The sequence below is a fragment of the Chlorocebus sabaeus genome, chromosome 10 (assembly GCF_047675955.1).
Source record: "Chlorocebus sabaeus isolate Y175 chromosome 10, mChlSab1.0.hap1, whole genome shotgun sequence".
In the NCBI taxonomy this organism is placed as follows: domain Eukaryota; kingdom Metazoa; phylum Chordata; class Mammalia; order Primates; family Cercopithecidae; genus Chlorocebus; species Chlorocebus sabaeus.
This window is the reverse complement of record NC_132913.1, coordinates 73,097,868-73,122,685: the sequence shown is the minus strand read 5'-3', so window position 1 is coordinate 73,122,685 and position 24,818 is coordinate 73,097,868. Positions and strand designations below refer to the sequence as shown.

The following is a 24,818-nucleotide window of genomic DNA, read 5'->3' as shown; positions in this document are numbered from 1 at the left end:
AGCATATTTTAAAAGCTCAATTTCACTGATCATTAGATAAATGCAAATCAAAATCACAATGAGATACCATCTTGCACCAGTCAGGATGGTTAGTATTAAAAAGAAAAAATAACAGATGCTGGCAAGGTTGCAGAGAAAAGGGAACATTTATACATTGTTGGTGGGATTGTAAATTAATTCAATCACTGTGGAAAGTAGTGTGATGATTCATCAAAGAGCTAAAAACAGAACTACTATTTGACCCTGCAATCCCATTACTGGCTATATATCCAAAGGAACATACACCATTCTATCATAAAGACACATGCGTGTGTATGTTCATTGCAGCACATTACTCACAATAGCAAAGGCACGGAATCAACCTAAATGTTCATTAATGGTAGACTAGATTTTTTAAAATATGGCACATATATACCATGGAATACTATGCAGCCACAGAAAAGAATTAGATCATGTCTTCTGCAGGAACATGGATGGAGCTGGAGGCCATTTTCCCTAGCAAACTAACACAGGAACAGAAAACAAAATCCACGTGTTATCACTTATAAGTGGAAACTAAATGATGAGAACACATGGACACAAAGAGGGGAACAAGGACACTGAGGCCACACTGTGGTAGAGGGTGGGAGGAGGGAGAGGATCAGAAAAAATAATGATTGAGTACTAGTACTAGGCTTAGTACCAGGGTGATGAAATGATCTGTACAACAAACCCTCATGACATAAGTTTACCTGTAAAACAAACTTGCACATGTACCACTCAGCCTAAAATAAAAGATTTTCTTAATAAAGAAAATAACTATTTGCCCATTAAAAATAAAATAAAACAACATAAACATAGAAAACAACTGTATGCCAATTAAAAATAACATAAAAAAGAAACAATAGGGAAAGATAATTATTTTCAATAAATATTGTTGAGAAAACGGTATGTTCACAGGCAGAAGAATTAAATTGGACCCTTACCTCACATCATATACAAAAAACAACAAAAAATGAATTAAAGATATAAACGTAAGGCCTTAAGGCATAAAACTGTAAGAGAAAACATACAAATCTTCTTGATGTTGATCTAGGCAATAAATGTTTGGATATGGCACTAAAAGCATAGGCAATAAAAGCAAAAATAGAAAAACGAGATTGCATCAAATGTAAAAGTTTTTGCATTGCTGTAAAACAATCAACAGAGTGAGAAAGCAACCTACAGAATTGTATAAAATATCTGTAAACCACATATCTGATAAGGTGTTGTTATCCCAAGTATATAAAAAACTGAAACAACTCAATAGTAAAATAATATATATTAAAAATAATGAGCAAAATACATGAACAGACTTAAATACATTTATCAAACAAAGGCATAGAAATAAACAAAAAGTATATGAAAGGATGCTCAACATGACTAATCTCAGGGAAATACAATCAAAACCACAATGATATACCACTTCACATCTCTTAGAATGCCTATTATCAAAAATGTAAAAGACAACAAGCGTTGGCAAGATTATGAAGAAAAACAAATCCTTGCATATTGTTGGTAGAAACGTAAATTTGTACAGACATTGTGGAAAACAGTATGAAGGTTCCTCAACAATTACCTTATGATCTAGCAATTCGACTTCTGGGTACATATCCAAAGGAAATGAAATCAGTATGTTGAAGAGATATCTGCACTCCCGTGTTTACTGCAGCATTATTCACAATAGCTAATATATAGAAACAAATGTATATCAACAGATGAGGGGATAAAGAAGATCTGATATATACCAAGAGACAGATCTATCTGTCTATCTAAGTAGATATATAAATAAACACAGATACACAGACAGACAGATAGAAAGATACAATACTATTTAGCCTTTCAGACAAAGGAAATCCTGCCATTTGTGACAACATCAAAGAACCTGGAGAACATCATGCTAAGTGAAATAAGCCAAATGCAGAAAGACAAAAACGGCATGATTTATATGTGTAATATAAAAATGTCAGGGTCATAGGAACAGGGAATAGAATGGTGGTTACCAGGAGTTATGGGGAGGAGGATACATGAGATAAATAAGTGTGGAAGATCTAATGTACAACAATGTGACTATAGTTAACAATATTGTGTCACTAAAAACTGCTAAGATAGTAGCTTTTAAGTGTTCTTCCACCACCACACACAAATAGTAACTATATGAAGTGAGGATATGTTAATTAGCTTGCTTGTGGTGAGTATTTCACTGTATATACACATGTCAAGTTGTATATGATTCTCTTTGTCTTAGGATGGTGTTACATCTTGATTAGCCAAGTGTGAGTCAAAAATATTGTAAGCTGAGAATGCATTTAATACCCCAATAAACAGACAGTAAAGTTGAAAAACCCTAAATTGAACCATTACAAGTTAGGGACCATCTGTACTGTCAATATATACAATTTTAAATTATCCACTATACCTTAATAAAGTAGTGATGTGGGAGAGAAGCTGCTGTAAAACCAGAAAACAGTAAGTATAAGGATATGAGTACAATGACTTCAATTTTTTTTTCAAATTTTGGTTGTTAACATTAGTACTAACAATAAAAATAACAAAAAGAAAATAGGAAATTCCTTCTGATCCTTCATGTCTCAACACAGTCTTTCTAAATTATAAAGGCTTCTGTGATTACCCTAGATAGGCCTATGCATTCTCTTTCCCATAACTTTCCCAGCTTATACACATACCCACTTCCTTTGTTGCTCTTATCACACTGGGCCATGACTATCTTTCTAAGTATACTGTAAGAGTCCTGAGCAAAAATTGTGCCATTTTTCCTTGAATGGTTAAAACTTAGCACCATATCTAACATGAAGCAAAAACTCAATAAATGTTAGTTGAAAGAATAAATAGAATGCAAGATTTACTCAATAATTACTGCTGATATTTACCTGATTCGCAGAGATAGCTTGATCTCTTGGTTGGTCTTCCATCCCAATCAGCATTTGTCTCCTTCTACATAATTCAAAAACAGCAAAACAAATAGATCCATAAAAAAAATTTTTAGGACTCAAACATCAACTATTATTTCTATATTTATAGTACAGAAATTTAAGATTTTGAGAATTTCTCTTTAATGTCAATTTATAAGAAATGCACACGTTTTTATTATGTTATTAATAGGTATTAATATATACTATATGTATAATATGTATTCATATGTTATTAACATGTATTATATTACAGGTATTATTTATAGAATTCAAAGCTCATAGTTGTATCAAAAGTTGTACTTAAAACCACCTACACATTTGGTAATTTGCTGAGACTTTGGGATTTAGCATATAGTTGTACTTTCATCTAACACATCTAAGATTTAATATGGATGGTAATCTAAGATTTAATATGGATGGCAATGTCATTAGTGCACACGTTACCCTAAAAAGGCCAGTAATAAAATTTAGATACTGTTTTTAAAGGAGTTTTTTTTTACGTTAAGGGCATAGTCTTTATAATATTTTGGCCAATATGATGCCCAATGTCAAAGCTGTTAAAAGTTTTGTGACTCTTAGCGCATTTAATGTGGCTATTGATATAGTATAACAGTGAACTAAGCCTGATGTACATTTGTCAAATGTTTATTATAAAACTGCACTACAGAAAAGCCCATTGTGGTAAACATACTACATTTTAGGAGTTACACATAATTTAGTGTCCCAATTATTATGCATTCTAGGAGATGGAAAATGATGTCACTTTCTACCCTAGTTATGAAGAATTCTTTTAAAAATAATTTAGTAAATTTCTAGTTTATTGAAATCTATTTCAAACCACATTAACTCCCTAGGGCAGTTGAGCTAGTTAATACTATACTAATAATGAAACAAAGGATACATATTTGATTCCTATAACAAGTTGGCAACCCACAGAGAAAATCTATTTCATGTACAAAACCTATACCCAGAATCTTTGCTGGTATCTCTCAAACAGCAGGTAACTGATCTCTGGTCAAAAAGTACTAAATCATTACTGTACAAGCCTAGTCAATGAAGTTCAACTTTATACCTCCTCTAAAAGCTGCAGATATGTACCATGAACTAACATCTTGTAGCTTACATTTAAGCAGACTGTTCAGGGCTATTAAAATGTTATTACTGTATGACTAATTTCAGGGAATAAAGTTGTTTTGTATGGTTACATAAATCATGACATTTTATACCAATTATGACCATAAGATCATATCCCTTTTATTGTGTTTGTATTCGAGGTAAAAGAACTGTTACATACCTCTTCTTTTGAAGGATCCAAAAATGCCTGTGAAACTCTGGAAAAATTTCTTGTGGGTGATATCTGAGCTGAAATAATTGAACCTTGGCCTGAAATATTTATACCTCCTAGAGAAAGAAGAGATAACTTTAAATATGAGAAGCTGATACTGCTGGGACAAGGGTTAATATTAATTACGGCATTACTCCAACATTCTCCCTGCTCAGCTGCCACAGTGGCTAGAATTGACACAATCAGGGATTTATTTGAGTCAAGGAAATTCTCCAAAAATAACATGACTTTTTTGATGTTTACTGCCTACAAATTTCCAGTGGTTCCCATTGCCTTCAAAGACAAGCCTGAAATCCTTATGTAATGCTTTATGCCAGCTTAATCTTCTGCTATAACCACAGCCCACTGCTAGAATTAACTGTTTGCATTTCAGTAATTAGGCAATGAAAAATCATTTGGATAGTGAAATAAACAAAGCTGTGATTTAGGAAGACTGTTTCACAGAAAAATGTATAGTGGGTTAACAAGAGTAAGATAAAATTGGAGGAAGGTTACTGCAATAGTGAAGAATAGAGAAAACAAGGGTAGGAGCAACGGAAATGGAAAAAAGTGAAGATCAAAATAAATTAAGGAAGTAGAGTAGACAGAAAGTGTGAACTTTCAGGTGCAAAATGTAAGAGGAAGAGTCCAAGGCAACTTAGATTTTGTGCCTGGGTGAAATAAAAGGGTCGGGAAAAGGATGATTATTGAGCTTCGTATTAAATTTGAGGTGATCCTTAGCCACTGGAGGAAGATGTCTCATGTTTTCCGTATGCATATGTCAGATATGCATGTGAGTATATTTAGTGACTTGCATAAACATAACAAGGCACACAGATATTGGGTAATGAATATTTCATTTAAAGAGAAATGAGAAACAAAATGTATCATTTGTTAGAAATTAACGACAGTGAAATATGGAAACAATCTTGGGGACAGTTCTCTGTATTCCAATCTCCTGAAGCCAATATGCCAGCATCTTTATCTGTAAGTACAAACAGTCACAGCAGGGACCCTATCTTTTCCACACTTTGCAAATTCCAAAAGGCACACTCATCCAGCAATCACTCAAATATATGGGCTAATTACAATATCTATATTCATAAAAATTTATAGCAGCCTTAATTTTTTAGAATAAGCATATTTTATAGTCAGATAAAACAACTTAAAATATATAATAAAACTGTAACTGCATACTTAATAACAGAAAAATTATAACTATTGTGTATTTTCTTACCTTTATCATCGAAAATAATTGAGTTTTTAGATACCATCCCATCTCTCTACATGGTACCACATTAAAGAGAAAAAATTACATTAGTAACTGTACTTCCAAAAAAGACTCTGCCTTCTATCAATTAACCAATGAATACAGATATTTTCCCTCTTTTATCTTGTAACTCATAAAAACTGTTTAGGTACAATACATATCATCAACCTCCTAGGATACCTTTCATATAATCTCAAATTTAACTAGTCCAAAATTCAGTTCAATATGTAGTAATGTATAAACCTACTTCCCCAATCTTCCCTATTTTGCCTAAAGGCATGGTAATACATGTATGGTTGGTTCTAAAAACTTTAGACTCATTCAGTTTGTCTCAGAAAAATCCAATCTAATCCATTCACACCCAGTCCAAACCAGTGTAATGCTTATTAAAAACACTGTTTAGAATCAAACTAAAATTCATCATTCCAGGATAATTTTATTGGAATAGTATTTTTCTGTGTCTGCTGCCTCACTAGACAATGAGTCTTTTAGAGGAGCAATTATGTCTTATTCTTCTTTTTATCTTGTATTACCCAACTTCTTATATTTATCTTACGTTACCCAATTATTGTTTTCCTTCATTCTAGCTTAGTACAACACCTGGTCAATAGTATATGATCAATAAATGCAAGCTGTCATTATTAATATTACTGCCAAATATTTGTTTGGGTTATTTTCTGCTAAAATCCATAGTGCGTTTAGCACGAAGCTAACTCAACACTTTAAAGCCAGGAAAATGGATCAGTTTTCATGAATAAAACTCAATATCCCTAAACAATCAGTACTATGCTGCTGAAGGAGAGAGTTCATAGAAATAAAAGTTAAGTAGATAAATTAATAAATACAACACCAAACTGTAAAGCATAATTGTATACCTTTTGATTTATACCATTATCCCGTACATCTGCCTGATAAACAACAGAAGTTGAGTTTTTTTTCGTAAAATTATTTGAACTATTTTGATGAGCAGCATTTGCTGTATGTCCTAAAAGTAAACAAAAGAAAGAGAAACTCTATAGTTTTTTTTTTTTTTTAAACAACTTTAGGGAAGTACAATCAAAGTACAATAAATTGTACCTATTTAATTATTTAATTGCCTTTGAAACATGTATCCAACCGTGAAACCATCACTGCATTCAAGATAGCATTTCTATTATCCATAGAAGTTTTCTCATGAAACTTTGTAATCTATCCATCTCTCTGTTCTCATACTCCAATAACACTGATATATACCACTAACTCTAGATTAGTTTGCACTTTCTAGAATTTCATATTTCCCTGGCTTCTTTCACTTATCACAACATTGTTGCATATATCAGCAGTATTGTTTTTCTTTTTTATTTCTGAGAAGAATTCTATTGTATGGCTATGCTATAATTTTTTATCCATTTACCTGTTGATGGACATTTGGATTGTTTCCAGTTTTTATAAATAAATAAAATATTTATTTATTTTACTTGTTTGTATTATTTTATTATAAATAAATATAAATTTTATTTTATTATAAATAAAATTTATAAATAATAAATTTCTATGAACTTTCACGTACAGATGTGTGTGAACACATTTTTTTCATTTTTACTGGGTAAATACCTAGTAGCTGAATGACTGGTCACATGGTAAAAACAGGTTTAACTTAAATAAAAAGCCAAACCAGTTTTTCAAAGTGGTTGTACCATTTTACATATCAATCAGCAGTGCATCACAGTTTCAGTTCTTTCACATCCTTGCCAAAACTTAGTAAGCAGAAAAATAAAGATCAAAGTAAAATTTTTAAAAAACATAAAAAAAGAGAGAAAGAATGAAATAAAAAACTGGTTCATTTAGATATTTAGTAAATAATAAGCTGAAAACAAATAAGGCCACAAATCAGCAAAATAGAATCTAAAGATAATTAGTAAATGAAATAATAAAGAACTACATGAAAAATGTATGCCAATAAATTTGAAAATATATACAAGGAACAAATTATCTGAAAAATCCAAATGATCATGTCTCATCACAAATAAATAGATAATATGAAGAGTCCCGTAGCAAAGGAATTGAATACGAGGTTTAAACTTTTCCACAAAAAAGCTCCAGACTCAAGAGACTTCACCTGTGAATTGTGCTAAATATTTAAGCAAGAAATTATGCTAATTCTACACAAACTCCCCCAGGAAATTGAAGAAGAGTGAACATTTTCTATCTTATACTTTGACATCAGAATCACTTTGACACAAAATATCATTACAAGGCATTATAATAAATTAAAAATTTGTTCAACTCCCCCATGAGCAAACATGCAAAAATTACAAACAAAACAAATAATAAATATTGTGAATAATATATAACAATATTATTAATAATATACTGACCATTAGGTTAATATTATAGTAATCATAATTATATAATATAGTAAATTATAATTTTTATAACTATAATTATAAATATCTTATATATCATATACTATAAATAATGTAATATAAATATATGTGAATATATATGCATAATATAATTTTAATAAATATAAGTATGTTAAAATATTATGTTAATAATATTACATATTATAATATGTAATAAAGATAATGCATTATGAATAAGTAGGGTTTATCCAAGGAATGAAGAAAATCAAAAGTAATTTGATTCATTCAAAAATCAAAATAATATATAATATAAACAGAAAAAAGGAGCAGATTCATGTGATTACGTCAAAGACGCAGAAAAAATATGATACAATTCAACACCCATTCATGATAAAACTTCTTAGTGAACTAAGAAAAAAGGGGATGTCTTTTTCTAACAAAGGCTATGTTTAAATATCTACAGCTAATATCCTAATTCATATGTATCACCTTCCCTTATGTTTTAGAACAATATTAAGATATACACAATCACCATTGCTGTTCAACCTTGTACTGGACAGAGAGAAATAAAGGAAAAGTGAATCCCAACAAAATCACAGCAAAGTATTTTGTAAAAGTTGGCAAGCTGTTTTTAAAATCTGTATAGAAATGCAACGGCTCTAGAATAACCAAGTCAACCTAGTATAACAACTAACATTGGATAACTCAAACTACTGAATTTCAAAACTCATTATAAAGCCACAATAATGAAGAAAATTGAGGTATTTGCATAAAGACAGATAAATACATCAATAGAATGGAAGAGAATGTTTACAAATAGGCCCAGCTATCGATGATCACTTTATATTTCCAAAGTTGCCAAAGCAACTAGATTTGTACAAGATAAGCTAGGATCTTCCTGTTTTCTCAGGTAGCAAGGAAACTATCAACAACCACTAGGGTTACGCCAAAAATACCTCTAGAGTTATAACAAAGGCACTTCCACGGGCCAGAGGTGTTACAACATGAAGACAATGAAGATGAACACCTAAACCATGATCCATTTTCACTTAATAAATAGTAAATACATTACATTTTCTCTTCCTATGACTTTTTCAATTTAATAACACTAGTTTATTGTAAGATTACAGTATATAATACAGATAACATACATAATATGTGTTACTCGACAGTTTATGTTTTCAGTAAGGTCAACGGTGGGCTGTTAGTAAGTTTCTGGGGAGCCAAAAGTTAAATGTAATTTTTTTTACTGTGCAGTGGGTCCGTGCTTCAACTCTCACCCCTTGATGTTCAAACATCAACTGTACTTCTAGTCATTCTATACATAATCATCCAAACATGGAAACAATCCAAAATTTCAAATTTCTTTCAATTGAAGAATGAAAAAAACAAACTCTGGTGCATCCATACAATGGAAAGGAACAAACCATTGACACATGCTATAACTTGAATGAATTTCAGAGGTATTATGTTGAGTAAAAGAAGATATTTTTATAAAGTTACAAAATGTATGATTCCATTTATATGACATTTTCCAACAGAAAATGAACTACAGTCAGGAGAACATATTACTATTTGATAATAATCCCAGAGGCAACATAACTAATAATACCAGAGGTAATTTGGGAGTATTAGTTGGAGGAAGGAGGGTGTGACTGCAAATAAACAGCATGAGGGAGATTTTTGGAATGCTGGACTGTTCTACATGTGATTGTGACAGTGGTTACACAAATCTGTACATGTGTTTATACATGTAATTGTAAAAATGTTCCATTTTGCTTTAGGGTAATTTAAAAACCAAAATAAATGCCTTGAGATCTTTTCTAGGAATGAAAAAAATACACAGACAAGCTAAGAAGCTGGAGCAGGAAATTCACTTTGAACTCTACTTGGAGAATCACCAGCTCCAAAACCGCGTGGGGCAAATTTCTCATAAGAGTATAAAGGATGTGACACTGCACAGAGTTTACACTCATGACTCAATGATGAAATGGAAACCAGGAAGACCTGATTATGGTGAATGGGAAAAAGGAGCACCTCTAAAAACATATGATGACCTGTGATGGCACTACTGTGTATTTTTAAAATTCACAAAAAGACTACAATGACTCACATACCCTTCACTGAGACTGGAGAGGAGATATACATAACCTGCTCCACACAATTCTGATATGAATCACATTACTTTACATTTCATCTTTTAATAGGATATTTCTCCCAACCATGCTTAATTAAATTTACAGGTCTGTTCTCCAGACAACTGTCATAATAAACTGGTATCACAGTGAGGCTAAAAACAGTATTTTCCATTGACCATCCTTTCCTGAAATGTCACTGAGATTCTTTGACAACAGTAAGATAAGTCTGGGATGCATTCAACACTAGATTTTTACAGGATCAGTTTGCTTGAGATAACTGCTTTAGAAATTAATAATTCAGTTTGTTGTCTACATGCAGTATAAGATGTAGAGCTGGTATTGCCATAAATTTGCCAGTTGTAAATAATCCTTTGGTATGTTGTAAAAGCTGAACTTTAAAAATGGTACCCATGGACTTTGGAGTAAAATTAACTGAACCTCAGTGATTCTGAGGCAGAAAGACATCCTAGGCTAAGGCAACCCTATCTATTCCAACATTTCTGATTCTTGATGAAAACTAAGCAAATTGCATACTTGGGAAGAAAAGATTTTAAACAGTATTTCTTTTATTTTTTAACCAATAAGGCCAAGAAATTTAACATTTATATGTTAATTTTTCTTTGAAATTTAATAATGGGAAATTAGTTATACTGTTCAACTTTTGAACAGTCATACTCTGGTAATATATTTTTGGAGGATTTTTATATTGTAATTGGGCTTATAGTCTTTCAGTGAGCTCTAATGAACAACATGAAGTGACATAAGTTAAAAGATAATAAGGTGATGTTACAGTAAAAGCCACAGTGAATCTGGAGTAAACGTACTTAATTTCTGACATATTTCAGCGTTTTCTGAGATTATTTTGAGCAAAAATATTTTCTATAAGTTGGTAGGCATGCTGTATTATATATTTAATAGTAACAGAACCTTCATTTAATTTTCTAAAATAATAATATAATGTCAGGTTCAAAACAGTAAATCAATTATCTAGTTATCAAATTCTAAAACTAATAAAGGCCACATAGCTCTTGATAAGCATCACTCAAAATCAGTCATTTGACAAAAAGAAAACAGAGGATTTGTCTGCATTTAAGTGAAAGAAGTTGTTAAAAAAAACTGTCTTTCCCCAAATTATTGTTTAGTATCTAGTGTTTCTTGTCACAATATTCACTTACCACGTGTTTCTCTATTCTGGTCTCCAGCAGGATAAACTAACATTATATCTTCAGAAGTCTTCTTTTTATTCTTTGGAGAAGCTTAAAGAAACATAATAAAACATTTATTTTTACTTATGATGATGACAGAATTACCCAAGATAGACTACTTATCTTTTTATGTCCAAGAGGAGCTGAACTATATGCTAGTCTGTATGTGGGATTGTGAGAGAAATTGGAGAAGATAGAGAGATATGAAATGGGAGAAAAGACAATTCTTGACATATTATCCCTTAATATTAAAAGATACACTTGGAAGGATAGAATGTTTTTCTAGCAGAAAAGGAAATCTGCACCTGGCTCAATTGAAACATGTCAATATCCATCTGGGTGCATAACAACATAGTGGCTGGGCTGAAGACTCAGTAGTCCACAGTGATTGTTGTAATTCTTGGATATGCCTTGCTGCCTGGCATAAGCAAATGCACATATATATTCCCTTCTTTGTGATAAATATAATTATAGTTTTGCTTTCCTAACTATTGGGGTGGCAAAAGTTACTCACTGCATGTGTGCTCAAGGGGCTGTTATTAGAGATGTAAACCATGAGAGTGATCTGTTTCCCCATTCACTGATCACTGAGCAAATTATTCTGATATTTCCTTTCTTTTACTTTGTCCCACTAAAAGTTGTCTACTTGTTGGAAGATAACAACATTACAATAGTGGTATAATTCAATTTAATTTGTGCCATGGATATTCTTTCTATTCTGTCACTTTGATAATATAAACTAAACTCATTTACATATGACTTCTTCAACACTGTATTTAAATAACAAATGTTTAAGCTACTTAAATTCTTCCTACCATATGAGAAAGTTAATGAAGAGGTAGGAATTTTTATAGTTACTGAAGTGATTTCATATATGAGGCATGATATTGCTGTTATTGCCTCAATGAACTAAGTAGATCGAATTAATCAATTTAGCAAACATGTACTTAGTGTATATGCTTTGAATGGTGTTCTATTGAATACAAAGGTGGGAGTTTACTATTATAAACGATTAAGACAGCGGTAAGTATGTAATAAATGAATTAAAAGTGGTGCAAATTACTTGAGAGATTCACAGAAGAGGGGCCTTCCAGTTAGGGTTATCAACAATGACTTTTTGGCATGTAATTTACAGTGCGGCTTAAGTAACTGTAGGATTTTGATAAATGGAGATAGTAATCAGATCACTCTAAATTGAGAAAAATTGGATACAGAGAGGCAGAGAAGTCGGAAAAGTAATATGTGTTTTAGGAATGATCAGTAGTCTAATTTGACTAAACAACAAAATAAATTAAGTTCTTACTATATACTAGAATTTTTACACTCTTTATAGGAATTATCTAGGAGTATTATCTTTGTTTTCAGATAACAAAACTGGCTTAGGGAAGTTAAGTAATTTACAAGCCATAACATTGCTAGAAAATGATAAAACAGGATTGGACTTCTACAATCCAGTTTCAGAGCCTGTGCATATCACCACTAGATCATAGCTGCCATCTTCAAGGATGTAGTGTAAAATAGTTAAAAAATTAGGTAAAGACTGAACTCTAGATGCTGATAAATGCTTGCTGAAGCAGTCTGAGCTTCATTTAATCAATAATAGTTTTAAGGGTGGAGGAAGAAACCACCAGAACAGAGTTTTAAATGTAACAAGCAAGGGTACATGGATTTGAGGCAGCTAAAAAGAAGACTTAACAGAGGCTAGTTGGTAATCTACTGGAGTGATACAGGAAAGCTCTGACCTAGAAATGGGATTGATGAGATACTATGATGATAGCTGCATGGAAAATAATCAGTTTCTTTCCTGATACTACACAGTCAAAGATAGTTAAAACAAGTCTACATTTTGCATTCTGGCCATGAAATTTTATCTAGTATCAGAAAACAAAAACCCATTGTAATTTTATAATGTTATAAATAAAGGAAGCTGGTAGAGGCTGGGCGAAACAAAGCCATTCCCCCTTTTAAACTTTCTTCATTTTTCTTTCTTCATTTATTTCTTCCTTCTTTTTTTCCTAATTCTGTATCTCTTCCCATTCTTACTGGTTGGCAACATAATAGAACACCATGTTGGTATATAATAGCAGTATCTTAGATACAAGTTTGTATCATTTTAGTAGTTATTTTAAATATAGGGAGGTTAGTTACAAATGCAGTATAGGCAAGCCTGTCTCCTCAGCCAATTGATGAGATTGTTACAATTTGTTATCATTGTTACATATATGCCTACTTTTTAACTTGAACTGTAACACAGAAATACCTAGAACAGTGTCTGGCACAAAAGGAGTAGCAAGTGTAAGTACACAGAGTATTACACAAGGATTTTTACATAGATAAGCATTTCCTACTTAGCTACATTATCTTTTAATGTTCTCACATTCACCACGTGTTCCATCTCGACCTCTGTATTTAAATGTATTTTTTCCCATATCTTCTCCTTTAAAGCCAGTATCTTGCATTTTTTGTAAATGATAAGCCATTTTTTTCTCTAGAAGATCTTGTTTCTACAATATTAAAGAAAATATACTGGTTAATATTAACTTGCTATCTAGAAATGTAAAACAAATTATTTAAAATGTGACAATATATTGAAAATGGATAATCAGTTCTGTCTTGATTTGTAATGTTACAAAAATAAGAGAGTAGTAAGGGGCAAATTTTCTTTTGTGATCAAACACAAAGAATATATTTAACATGTATGCAATTTACCTCTCTACATACCATCAGAGAACTAATCCAGTTTCTGATCAGACAGGGTATCTTATCCATAGCTGTCCTGGTGAGTTTAAGTAATTTCTCAATCATCTTCAATTGGAAGATTACTGAGGGTTTAACCAAATATCACTCAGGTCTACCAGAGATAAACATAATATAGTACATAAAATGTGACTTGCCTTTGTGAATTTCTGGGCCTGTAATGAATGTACTAGAAAGAAGATAAATCCATACAGAAAGAACCCCAGAGATTTTTAGAGGGTTATTGCAGTATTTAGCAAGAAAATGGATTAGCTTATGTAAAAAAAAAAAAAACTACAGGAAAGATCTTCCTAAAGGATTGGAGAAAACAGCCACTGGAAGCTATCTAGGGATAGAAAACATGCCTATTCCCCCTAGAAATATTTCACTGGAAAGCTATACTGAAAAAAACCTCATGAGTCATAGGGCATTGAGTAGAGTACTAAGATGGATCTTAACTCAGTAGTAGGAAATAACTACTAGGAAAGTAGTAGGAAAAGCCAGATAAAGCATGACTCTCACCCTACCAGCAAATCATAAAAGGCAAGACCTGTACAATCAAATTGTTTCCAAATAAATTATCTACATCAAAAAAGCTAAAGAATATTTATAAGAACATAAAAATATTCAGTATACAAACTAAAATTCATGTCTGGCATCCAATCAAAGAATACTAGGCACATAAAGAAGCAGGGGAATATAACTTATAAAAGAAGTAGATTGATCAATTGAAATTGACTCAAAAATGACACAAATGTTGGAATTAAAGACAGAAACAATACAGTAGCATAATTGTAATATGTATATAAACAAAGTGAAGAAGAGATATGGAAGATATAACAAGGTCTGAAAGCAATTTCCAAATATGTAAGATGAGTAATACCATGGATGTATTAATGGCAGCATAGACATTGCAGAAGATTAGATAATGGGAATTCAGCAAGAGAAACCATCCAAAAGAAAACACAGACAGGTGAATAAATGAAAGTATTTCAGTGAGATATGGGACAACTTCAAGCAGCCTAATATGCCTGAAGAGAGGAGAGAAAAGATAAAATAAATATTAGATAATAATATCCTAAAATGTTTTAAATTTGATGAAAACCATAAACCCACAGGTCCAAGAAGCCCAAAATACTAATGCATAGAAAACAAGAAAAATTTCACCAAGTCATAATAATCAAATTTCTCAAAACTAGGGATAAAAAAATTTTTTTAAGTTACCAGAAAAACAAATTATGTTACATAGAGAAAAATAAAGTTTAAAAACAGCAGATTTCCTCTTGAAATCAATGTAGAGAAGAAAGTGAAAGAGCATCTTTAAAGTACTAAAATAGAATAAAAAGTAGTCAATGGTGAATTCTATACCCAGTTGATGTTAACCAATATACACTCAAAAAAAAAAGTTTTCAAAAATAAAGGTATAAGTATTTTGCAGACATAGAAAATTAAGTTGTACTAGGATCAATGTTAAAGAAAGTCCTTCAGACAGAAAAAAAAATGATAGCAGATGAAAATATGGGTATACAAAAAAAGAAGAATGAAGAACATAAAAAATTTTAAGTATATGGCCAAATATATGACTTATTTACATCATGATAAAAGATAAATGATTGTTTAGACAAACTCAGCAATGTTGTATCGTCAGATTTATTACGTATATGTATATAAATAAAATGAATGACCAAAATAGCATAAAGGCCACAGGGAGAAAAATAAAGCATAATATTGTAAGGGTCTTATACTATATTTGAAATAGTATAATATAGTATAATAGCACTTTAAGATCTACCCTAATAAGTTAAAGACATATACTATAATCCTTAAAGCAACTGGTAAATTTCAAACGAAGAAACAATATACAAAACAGATACAAAGGGATCATTAAAAATCCAAAGAAAAAGGCAGAAAATGAAGAAATGAACATAGATGAGACAAATTAAAAACAAATAATGATATGACAGACATAAAACTAATCATGTTAATAATCACACTAAATGTAAATGCTACAAACACCTTAATTATAGGCAGTCATCAGATTTGATATGAAACCAAAGCCCATCTATATGAATAGTAGCCACACAGACACACACACACACAGAAAAATAAAGACTCAAATTTGGTCTTAAAAGTAAAACACAAGAAAATAATATGCCATGCTAACAGTAATCAGAATAAAGCTGCAGTGGCAATGTTAATATTACCTGTAATACTAGAGCAAAGAATAATAACAGAGGAAAATAAAATGTTTTCATAACAATAAAAAAAATCAAATCACCAACAGACATAACAATTCTAGCCATTTTTAAACCTAATACTGAGCTTCAAATAAAACAAAAACTGAGATACTAGACAAATCCAAAAATATAGTCAGAGATTTAATAACTCTGTCAATAATTGAGAGAACAAGTAGACAGAAATTCAGCTAGGATTTAGATTTCAACAATTCTATCAATGAACTTGATATCTAGAGAACACTTATAAAATACCTCACCCAACAACAGTAGAAAGAAGTTTTTTTTCAGGTATACATTTGTAATTTACCCAAAATGACCAGAGTTTGGGAAGATAAAATAAGTATCAATGTATTTAAAAAGATTTGGGAAATAAAAGTTTTCTCTGACCAAAATAAAAGTAAATTTGAAATCAATAACAGAAAGATCTTAGACACACTCCAAATATTTAGAAGCTAAATGACACACTTTTAAAAAACCAATGAATCAAACATAAAATTAAAAGGGAAATTAAACTATTTTGAATTGAATAAATATAAAAACACTGTATATAAAAAAAAATATGGAGACTCTTGATAGACCAGTGTTAGGGAAGAACTTAGAGTACTAAATTTCTGTATTAGAAAAGAGGAAAGGTCTTGAATTAATGACTTCCACCTAAAGAGAGAAAGGTATTTAACAAAAATATCAGAATAGAAATAAACAAAATAGAAAAAAAAAAAAACAGAGAAATTCATTAAAACTAAAAACTAGCAGTTTGAGAAAATCAGAAAAAGAGAAATAAGAAGAAAAAGAAAAAGCAACTCTAGCCAGGACTGATAAGGAAAAAAAGAAGTTACAAATTACCATATAAGCAAGGAGAGTGGGTGACATCACCAGGGTCTAGAAATATGTAAAGGATAACAAAGGGATGTTATAAACAACTTTGTAAATAAATCCCACAATTCAAATGAAATGAAAAAATTACTAGAATACACTATCAAAACTTTAAAAAATAATGTTTTGAATAGGTATGTAGTTACGTATCTTCCCACAAATAAGCCTCATACCCAAATGTCTTCACTGATAAATTCCATAAAATACATAAAAAATAAACAATACCAATTCTAAAATAATGTTTTCAAAAATCTGAAGATGGAATACATAGAGATTTATGGTATGAGGCCAGCATTACCCTGATACCAAAATCAGAGAAGAGTAGTGCAAGAAAACTACATTTTGCACTAACATCTCTAGGGCAAAATTCTAAACAAAATGTTGGCAAACTTAATATAACAATATGTAAATCAGATCAAGTATGTTGCTTTAAGGATCTTTTGTTCAGGATTCATTCAACATTCAAAAATCAATTTATGTTATCTACTATGCAATGAACCACAAAAGAAAACCTACATATGAATTCAATAAAACCACAGAAGAAAATGTTTGACAGAATCTTACATCCCTTTCTGATAGAAATGTTCAGCAAACTAGAAATATAAGAAAATTTCCTCAACCTAATGCATGACACCTGTAAAAAAACCCACAGCTAACCCTATAATTAATGGTGACAGACTTAATCTTTTCCCTTTGAGATCACTAGCAAAGAGAGTCACTAACAAGCAAATCACCAGTCAAAAATAGCTAGTATGTCTGCTCCTATTCAACATTATACTGAAGGTTTCAGGCAGTGTGATCAAGCAAAAAAAAAAAAAAAAAAAAAATTAAAGGAACTCATTAGAAGAAATAACACTCCTTTTATTCACAGAAATGATCATCTATGTAGACTATTAATTGGCATCTAGAAAAAACTACTAGAACTGATTATTGATTTGTAACAATGCAAGATACAAGATGAATATAAATAAATCAGATGTTTTTCTAAATGCTAGCATTAAGTATTCAAAGTTTGAAATTTAAGAAATATAAATTATAATAGCATAAAATATATGAAATACCTAGGGATGAATCTATGAAAAGATACATAAGAACAGTACACTGCAAGCTACATAGCACTGTTAGGAGAAATTAAGAAGACTTAAATAAATGGAGCGACATATGTCGTTCATGAGTTGAAAGACTCAATATTATCAAGAGGTAAATTGTGCCCAAAGTGACCTATAGAGTTAACGCAAATCGAATTTAAAAACTCAGCAAGACGTTTTGGTAGAAATTAATAAGCTGATGTTATAATTTATATGGAAATACAAAGGGCTTGGGATTAACTAAAACAACTGAAATAGAAAAATAAACGTGTAAGACTGGCATGACAGATTCAAAGAATTATTAAAGGTACAATAATCAAACAAATAGGTCAAAGAATAGAAGAGAGTCCAAAAATAGACCCACACAAATAATTTTTGACAAAGATATTAAGAGCAAAATCTAAACTATAATATAACAAGATAATTTGCAGTGAAAAATTATGTCAAATCTGAAAATCATGACATAAAAATATTATGAAACACAAAGGAATTCAAAATTTCTTATAGTAAAACAAGATTCACAAAAGACAATTGTAAAATAACTCCATTGGAAATATCAATGTTCAAATGGCTCTACCATTAGCACAGTTTAGGCAGCCTGTGGTGTTATCATGCTTACAGTCAGTGACTACGTCTAATGGTCACTCCTCCCAGGCTGATTTTGATCAGTTGTGTTAGTCTTCACTAAAACTGACCAACATTCTTTGGGTAGTAATTGACATTAGGCAAAAGGAGAAGAATCTAGTGCATTCAATTGCTTCTGGAAAACAAAGATACTTTCAGAGATGTGCAGTTTTAGAGCAAAACGAAGAGGACAACTTGGTGAGACTTCTCATTGAAAAACAGTGAAAAACTGAATATTAGATTATATTATTACTAATTGTGACTGGGTGTGGTGGCTGACACCTGTAATCCTAGCCCTTCAGGAGGCCAAGGTGGGAGAATCGTTTGAGCTCAGGAGTTCGAGAGCAGCCTGGGCAACATAGCAAAAACCCATCTCTACAATAAATAAATAAATAAATAAATAAATAAATAAATAAATAAAAATAAAAAAGAAAGAAAAACAAAAAAGAAAGAAGAAAAATAATCATGGTAAATTGGAATAAGTTGAACCTGCAAAATGAGCAGTGAGTCTCTGATGGTACTGAAAGATACAGGTAACAAACAGAATGAAAGTTAAGCATACATATTTAAACGTTCAATATTTTTACAAAATTGCTGTGTAACAGTATATATCAATACAAACCAAATTGTGTAAATCTTACACTCACACCTAGGTTTGTTAACAATAGCCTACCTAAAACTGCTATTTAGAATTTTAGATCAACATTTATCAACATGCTAAGTTGACAATGACATTTTGTTAAATGAAAAAAACAGTCTACAGAATGGCTTGTGAGGTATAATAACATGTTTTTAATTATTAATTGGAATAAATAAATATTATTGGAAACATTGTGGGGGGGGGTGTATGTGTATATGTGTGAAACTAAAATGTTGATAGGGTGGTGGTGGTAGGTTTTTCTCTTTGTATTAATTTACACTCTAAATCACAAAATCTTATATATTATTAAAGATAAAAAGTTAAGCTAAATAAAATTAACCAGTGAGGAAAAATTGAGAAATCCTACAAAGAATTGCTGGTTCTAAAAAAAGTTAGTCAGTCATTTAATTTTTTCATAGTAATTACAAGTACAGTTTATGGTGTAAAAATAAAGCCAAAAATAGTTATATCACATAATAGAGCAGTAGTTTTTATACTATAGTATAAAATGTCCATAGCTACTAAATATAATACTAAATGTATTATAATAATACTAAAAATGTCCATAGCTTTCAGTTTTATATCATGCATATCATTTGGAGTAACTGGGCAACAGTCATCTCACAAAGTGATTTGTACTTCAAAAAACCAAAACAAAATCTTCTCTTCGAACAGCTCAAGTTAGAGGTTAAAGCTCACACTACCTTCCTGTCACTCTCTTCTCTGTTTCTATGCCGTTGTTCTTCTATCTTCTCTTCTCTTTTAACATCTTCTGCCATCCTTGTCAGAAGTAACATCTCTTTTGTCTTCCATTCCTAGAAATCACATTGTTACTGCACTTGGTGTGTGTTCCTTTCACAACAATATCTTTGTATTTTGTCCCACCAAAAAGTATATTAAACAAGTCAGAGCCTAATAGAAATCAGGTTAAGCATAATGAAAGGCATACATTGGGTTTAGAATATACTTTTCTTACTGCACTCTTATTAGGAATGCAAATATGATAATTTTTTACTAAAGCTAAATTTAAAAAAAAATTTGTCTCCACAATAAGGGCATTAAGAGAGTAAAATAGTGTCTAGTTAACTTTCTAACTGTTCTTTAAGAGCAGAAATTGGCTCATATACATACTTTGTGGTATCCACCTCATTATTTTATGTAACAATTGTATATTATAGCTATGAAGGAAATTTAATGGTAACAAATTATTTTGAACTGAAATGACTTCAAGCAGTACAATGTACAGTTAAAATTATTTACAAATGCAACAACTGTACACAATTTTTCTCTTAATGTTTTAAAGTTATGTCTCACCTCTTCTATTTTTCTACGAAGAGTAAGTTTTCTTCTTGTATGCTCTCGCTGTCGTCTTTCTTCTCTATCCATCAGGAATAGGCGTTGTTCTTCTGCTGTGCGTTCAAGTTGTTCTAGTTTTCTACTTATCATATCCAAATATCTGAATAAGGCCGTAAATATTACTAAAGGTGAATTGGCTGTTTCTTTCACGATGGCATCATCTGCTATGCCATTCCCAAACCACTTCCTTGCTTGCCTTTCATTTCTTGAATTACAGGAATTTTACTGTTTTCCTATCAGTACTGTTTATAAACTTTTAAAACAGTCAAACCCACCATCTCACCATGTTTTACTTATTATAAGGTCTCTCCACTACACAATTATCTGATATAATGGCAAAGATAATGGTAAAAAGCAGAGCAAAGTTACTCAAGACATTCTGCAAAGTGAGCCTTCATAACTCAGTAGATTTAAGAGTATGACCTTGCAAAAAAGGCTGAAATAACTGAAACAGTAACTTCAAATGTGGGGAAAAAAAAAAGTACATTTGAATTCTCTAAGAAAAAGCGGGCACTGGGTTCCTTGTAATTTACAAGTCCTTGAACAAATCTCTCATCTGTAGTCTGGATCTCTGGTACATCAATATGTAATATGGCAACAATACCACATAATGAAACTGTGGAATGAATATAAAAGTCAGGTAATAAAAGCCCAATTCCTTACCCCATCCCTAGTGCAGGAAAAAGAACTATAACATCCTTTACTTCCTAAGAAATGGGCTTGTCCGTGGAATGGCCATGATTGAATATGACTGAGTCATATCTAAATGAGCTTACAATCCTTTTTATAGACAACACATATTTGTATATTGGCATCAGTTATTCCAAACTTACTTTTTTTGACTTTGCACTAACTTCCTCAAAAAATGCTGTCAGTTCTTAAAGGTGAATCTTAAAAAACTGTTATTGTTTGAGGCATGTGTTAAAGATCCTTTCTCTTCCTCTTCTAATATAGAAAGATTTTGAATCTAATTTTTCTTTCAATAACCAGTTTGGCTTATCCCTTGGGCTTCCAGCAACCCTAACTCCTCTGGTAGAAAAGTCTTCCACCTCTTGGTTTCACTTACTTCCTCTCCACTCTGAGGGATCCAGGAGAGTGGTGTCTAGTACTTAAAAAATTGTCTTCAATTCCTTCTAGCATTTTCCAGCTTATTTGGTTCTACAACATACACATAAAATGTGCATCAACTTTAATCTTACCTATGCCTCATTAGCCGCTCCTGGTCCTTAATAGATTCACTGCCCTCCTTTAACAACCAGTTTTGGACTTGTGCAACATCACAATGTTGAGGGATTTGATTGTTTTCCGGTACATGATGTAGCTGTTTTGCAAGTATTCTCTATTTAAGAAATGTGTGTATTACATATATATAATTTTTTTTTTACATTTCCCCGAAATAAAACCATTTAAATTCCTATATTTTATAAATGCTTATTTCTGTTTAATTGTATTTACATCTATTTCGAATCCATTAAAGACACAGACAAGTTAACCAAAATTAAGATTTATCTCTCTGAAAATAAAAGGTAAACATTTCAGTTTATTTGTCCACCTATTCTAAATAAGGTAAATAAAAATATGCAGGAAGCAGAGAAGAAACACTGGGTACAGAATGAAGTGGGGAAAATACAGAATACTTAGAAATATAGCGAAGTCTTTCTTGTTTGTATTTAACTCTTTTATCTTTAGGACATACATTTGCAAACACTCATATAAATACACTTTTCTCATTTCGATGCAAACCTCTTGACCCTAAAATCTGAATTCACACAAGCGCGCGCGCGCGCACACACACACACACACACACACACATCTTTGAGTCAAAAATCTAAAGGAAGTCACTATCCATAACCATTCACTCTACACCCAGTCATTCTATTTCACATTCAAGAACAACATTTTTACTGAATGAATACAGGTGCTCATGTATGAGTACAAACACAGAGTGTACATATTCTTGAATCACTGTAGAACACTACAGGTATTTATTGTTCTTTTCCTATAGCTCAAACTGTTTTAGCTTTCAACTTAAGAATCTTTCTGCCACAAGAGATGTTTATTATTGGCCTTAGCTCTGGGGGAAACAATATATCTGACTAGCAATTTAATTATTGAATTATGCCAGCTACCACTGGTGTGTTGATAGATGACCCAGTCCCTTTCCCATTCTTGGCCAAATAGAGCAAAATTCAAATATTGTTTATTCCTACTCTAAATTTTCACTTGGAAAAAATACTTAATTATTTTGTCAATAATAAAGGGTCAAAATATGATTAAAAGAACACTCTACATATAAACAAGAATTTCTTCCAAACTCTGTGTAAATAAACCAAATTTAAGTATTGAACTTACTTGTTCTCTTAGATAGTTTCTCTCAAAGTCTAATTTTAAACTGGTAAGATATTGCCTGTACTTATTCAATTCTCTCAAGGTACATACAACCTACAAACAAAAATGAAAACATATGGATATTTAAAAAAATGTTAAGTATGTTAATAATATATAAATATTTTAAATATATTCTTTAAATCATTAAATTGATTTAAAAATCACTTTAATAGCAGTGACATAAAATTCGATGACATTTTGGCATAAAGAGTAATAAACTGCTAACAATCTTGTAAGTAGTATCTCTCAGCATTTGTTAATCAGCAAGAAATTTCTATCCAAAAACATTACTTAGGTTGAGGCAGGAGTATCTCTTAAGTTCAGGAGTTTGAGATGAGCCTGGGCAACATAGCAAGACCCCATCTCTAAAAAAAAAAAAACATTAACCAGCTCGGACGGCCTGTGTCTGTAGTCCCAGCTACTCAGGATGCTGATGCAGGAACACAGCTTTCGCCCAGGAGGTCCAGGCACCAGTGAGCCATGATTGCACCATTGCACTCCTGTGTAGGCAACGAAGTGAGAACCTGTCTCTAAAAAAATATGTACATATTGCTTTATTAACATTACTTATATTGTAAAAGGAGTTTAGTCCATACAATTAGAGTTATCACAGTAATAATTTCAATTAGCTGTAACTGGATTATAATTTTAAGTGTAATAACATTGTTCAACTCCAATAAGGATATATTCTATGAAGGTTCTAACAGACTGAATTTTGCTAAGTTTCTATTTCATCTCAAGATTTTAAAAATATATGGAACATAATTCTTGACAAGTATACAGTGCCATTAAAGTCAGAGAAAGGCGGCTATTATACATATGGGAAAATTAATATATCTTTGTGTTCTCAAGTTATTTGTCAATAATCTTTTGGTATTACAAAGAAAAAACGTGAAAGAAGAAGTACTTTCATTTAGCAACAACTGTTGTCTGATTTCTCTTGATTCAAATACTGAGAAATTGATAGAACTGCCTGTTAAATATTGTCTCATGACCAAGTTAAAAGTGACACAGGCCCCCCAAGTGAGGTATAGAAACAAGTTTATATGATGTTTTAAAGTGTTTAATTGATTAAAAAAAGAAGTGATTTTCAACCCACTTTATTATTGCTGGTGATGTAGCCACCTTTCTTTAATCTCTTCAAAATATCTTTGCGCCTATAGTATGCTTTTAAATGTGGATCATGGAGGCTTTTATACTGGGTTTCCAAAAGTCGACAATAGGGATCAGTCAGGTTAAAACCATAAGAAGGTCGAAAAAGCTGCAAACACAGATTCAAAAATACGTAAAATTAATGCATTTTCACTTTAAAAATCTATCAAAATGATTAGAACATTCATCGAAAATAAAATGTGTCAGAAGAATCTGAAGTGGGGAAAAACAGCCACAGAAAAATTGGAGTTGGGCATGTTTTCCTGCCTTTCCCTTCCTCTCTCCTTACCTGCATAAATTATCCCAAAGACTCACCTTCACCCAATCAGTTCCTCCTCTAATCCTCTTCAGCCCCTGACTCTCAGCCAAATAAGAAAAGAGCAGAGGAAAAGAAAGGGAATATATTTCTTTTCATACAGTTTGTTTTAAGGTACAAAGCCAACACTAGGATTCTCTTCTCCTCCTCCCTCTCTCAAATCAAAATATTCTAT

At 31.5% G+C, this 24,818-nt stretch overlaps 1 protein-coding gene across 1 annotated transcript in view; it reads right to left on the bottom strand.

Moving 5' to 3' along the window:
- The window catches only part of FSIP2 (fibrous sheath interacting protein 2), a 92,793-nt gene that overhangs the window by 64,049 nt on the left and 3,926 nt on the right, over nucleotides 1–24,818 (bottom strand). The window contains exons 3-13 of the mRNA XM_038001871.2: nucleotides 24,275–24,436; nucleotides 23,140–23,229; nucleotides 21,987–22,126; nucleotides 20,746–20,887; nucleotides 20,136–20,246; nucleotides 13,617–13,737; nucleotides 11,204–11,284; nucleotides 6,421–6,530; nucleotides 5,513–5,558; nucleotides 4,246–4,352; nucleotides 2,910–2,973 (exon numbers count right to left, since the gene is read on the bottom strand). Of these exons, the coding sequence (XP_037857799.2) occupies nucleotides 2,910–2,973; nucleotides 4,246–4,352; nucleotides 5,513–5,558; nucleotides 6,421–6,530; nucleotides 11,204–11,284; nucleotides 13,617–13,737; nucleotides 20,136–20,246; nucleotides 20,746–20,887; nucleotides 21,987–22,126; nucleotides 23,140–23,229; nucleotides 24,275–24,436 (1,174 nt within the window). The remainder of the gene's footprint in view (nucleotides 1–2,909; nucleotides 2,974–4,245; nucleotides 4,353–5,512; nucleotides 5,559–6,420; nucleotides 6,531–11,203; nucleotides 11,285–13,616; nucleotides 13,738–20,135; nucleotides 20,247–20,745; nucleotides 20,888–21,986; nucleotides 22,127–23,139; nucleotides 23,230–24,274; nucleotides 24,437–24,818) is intronic.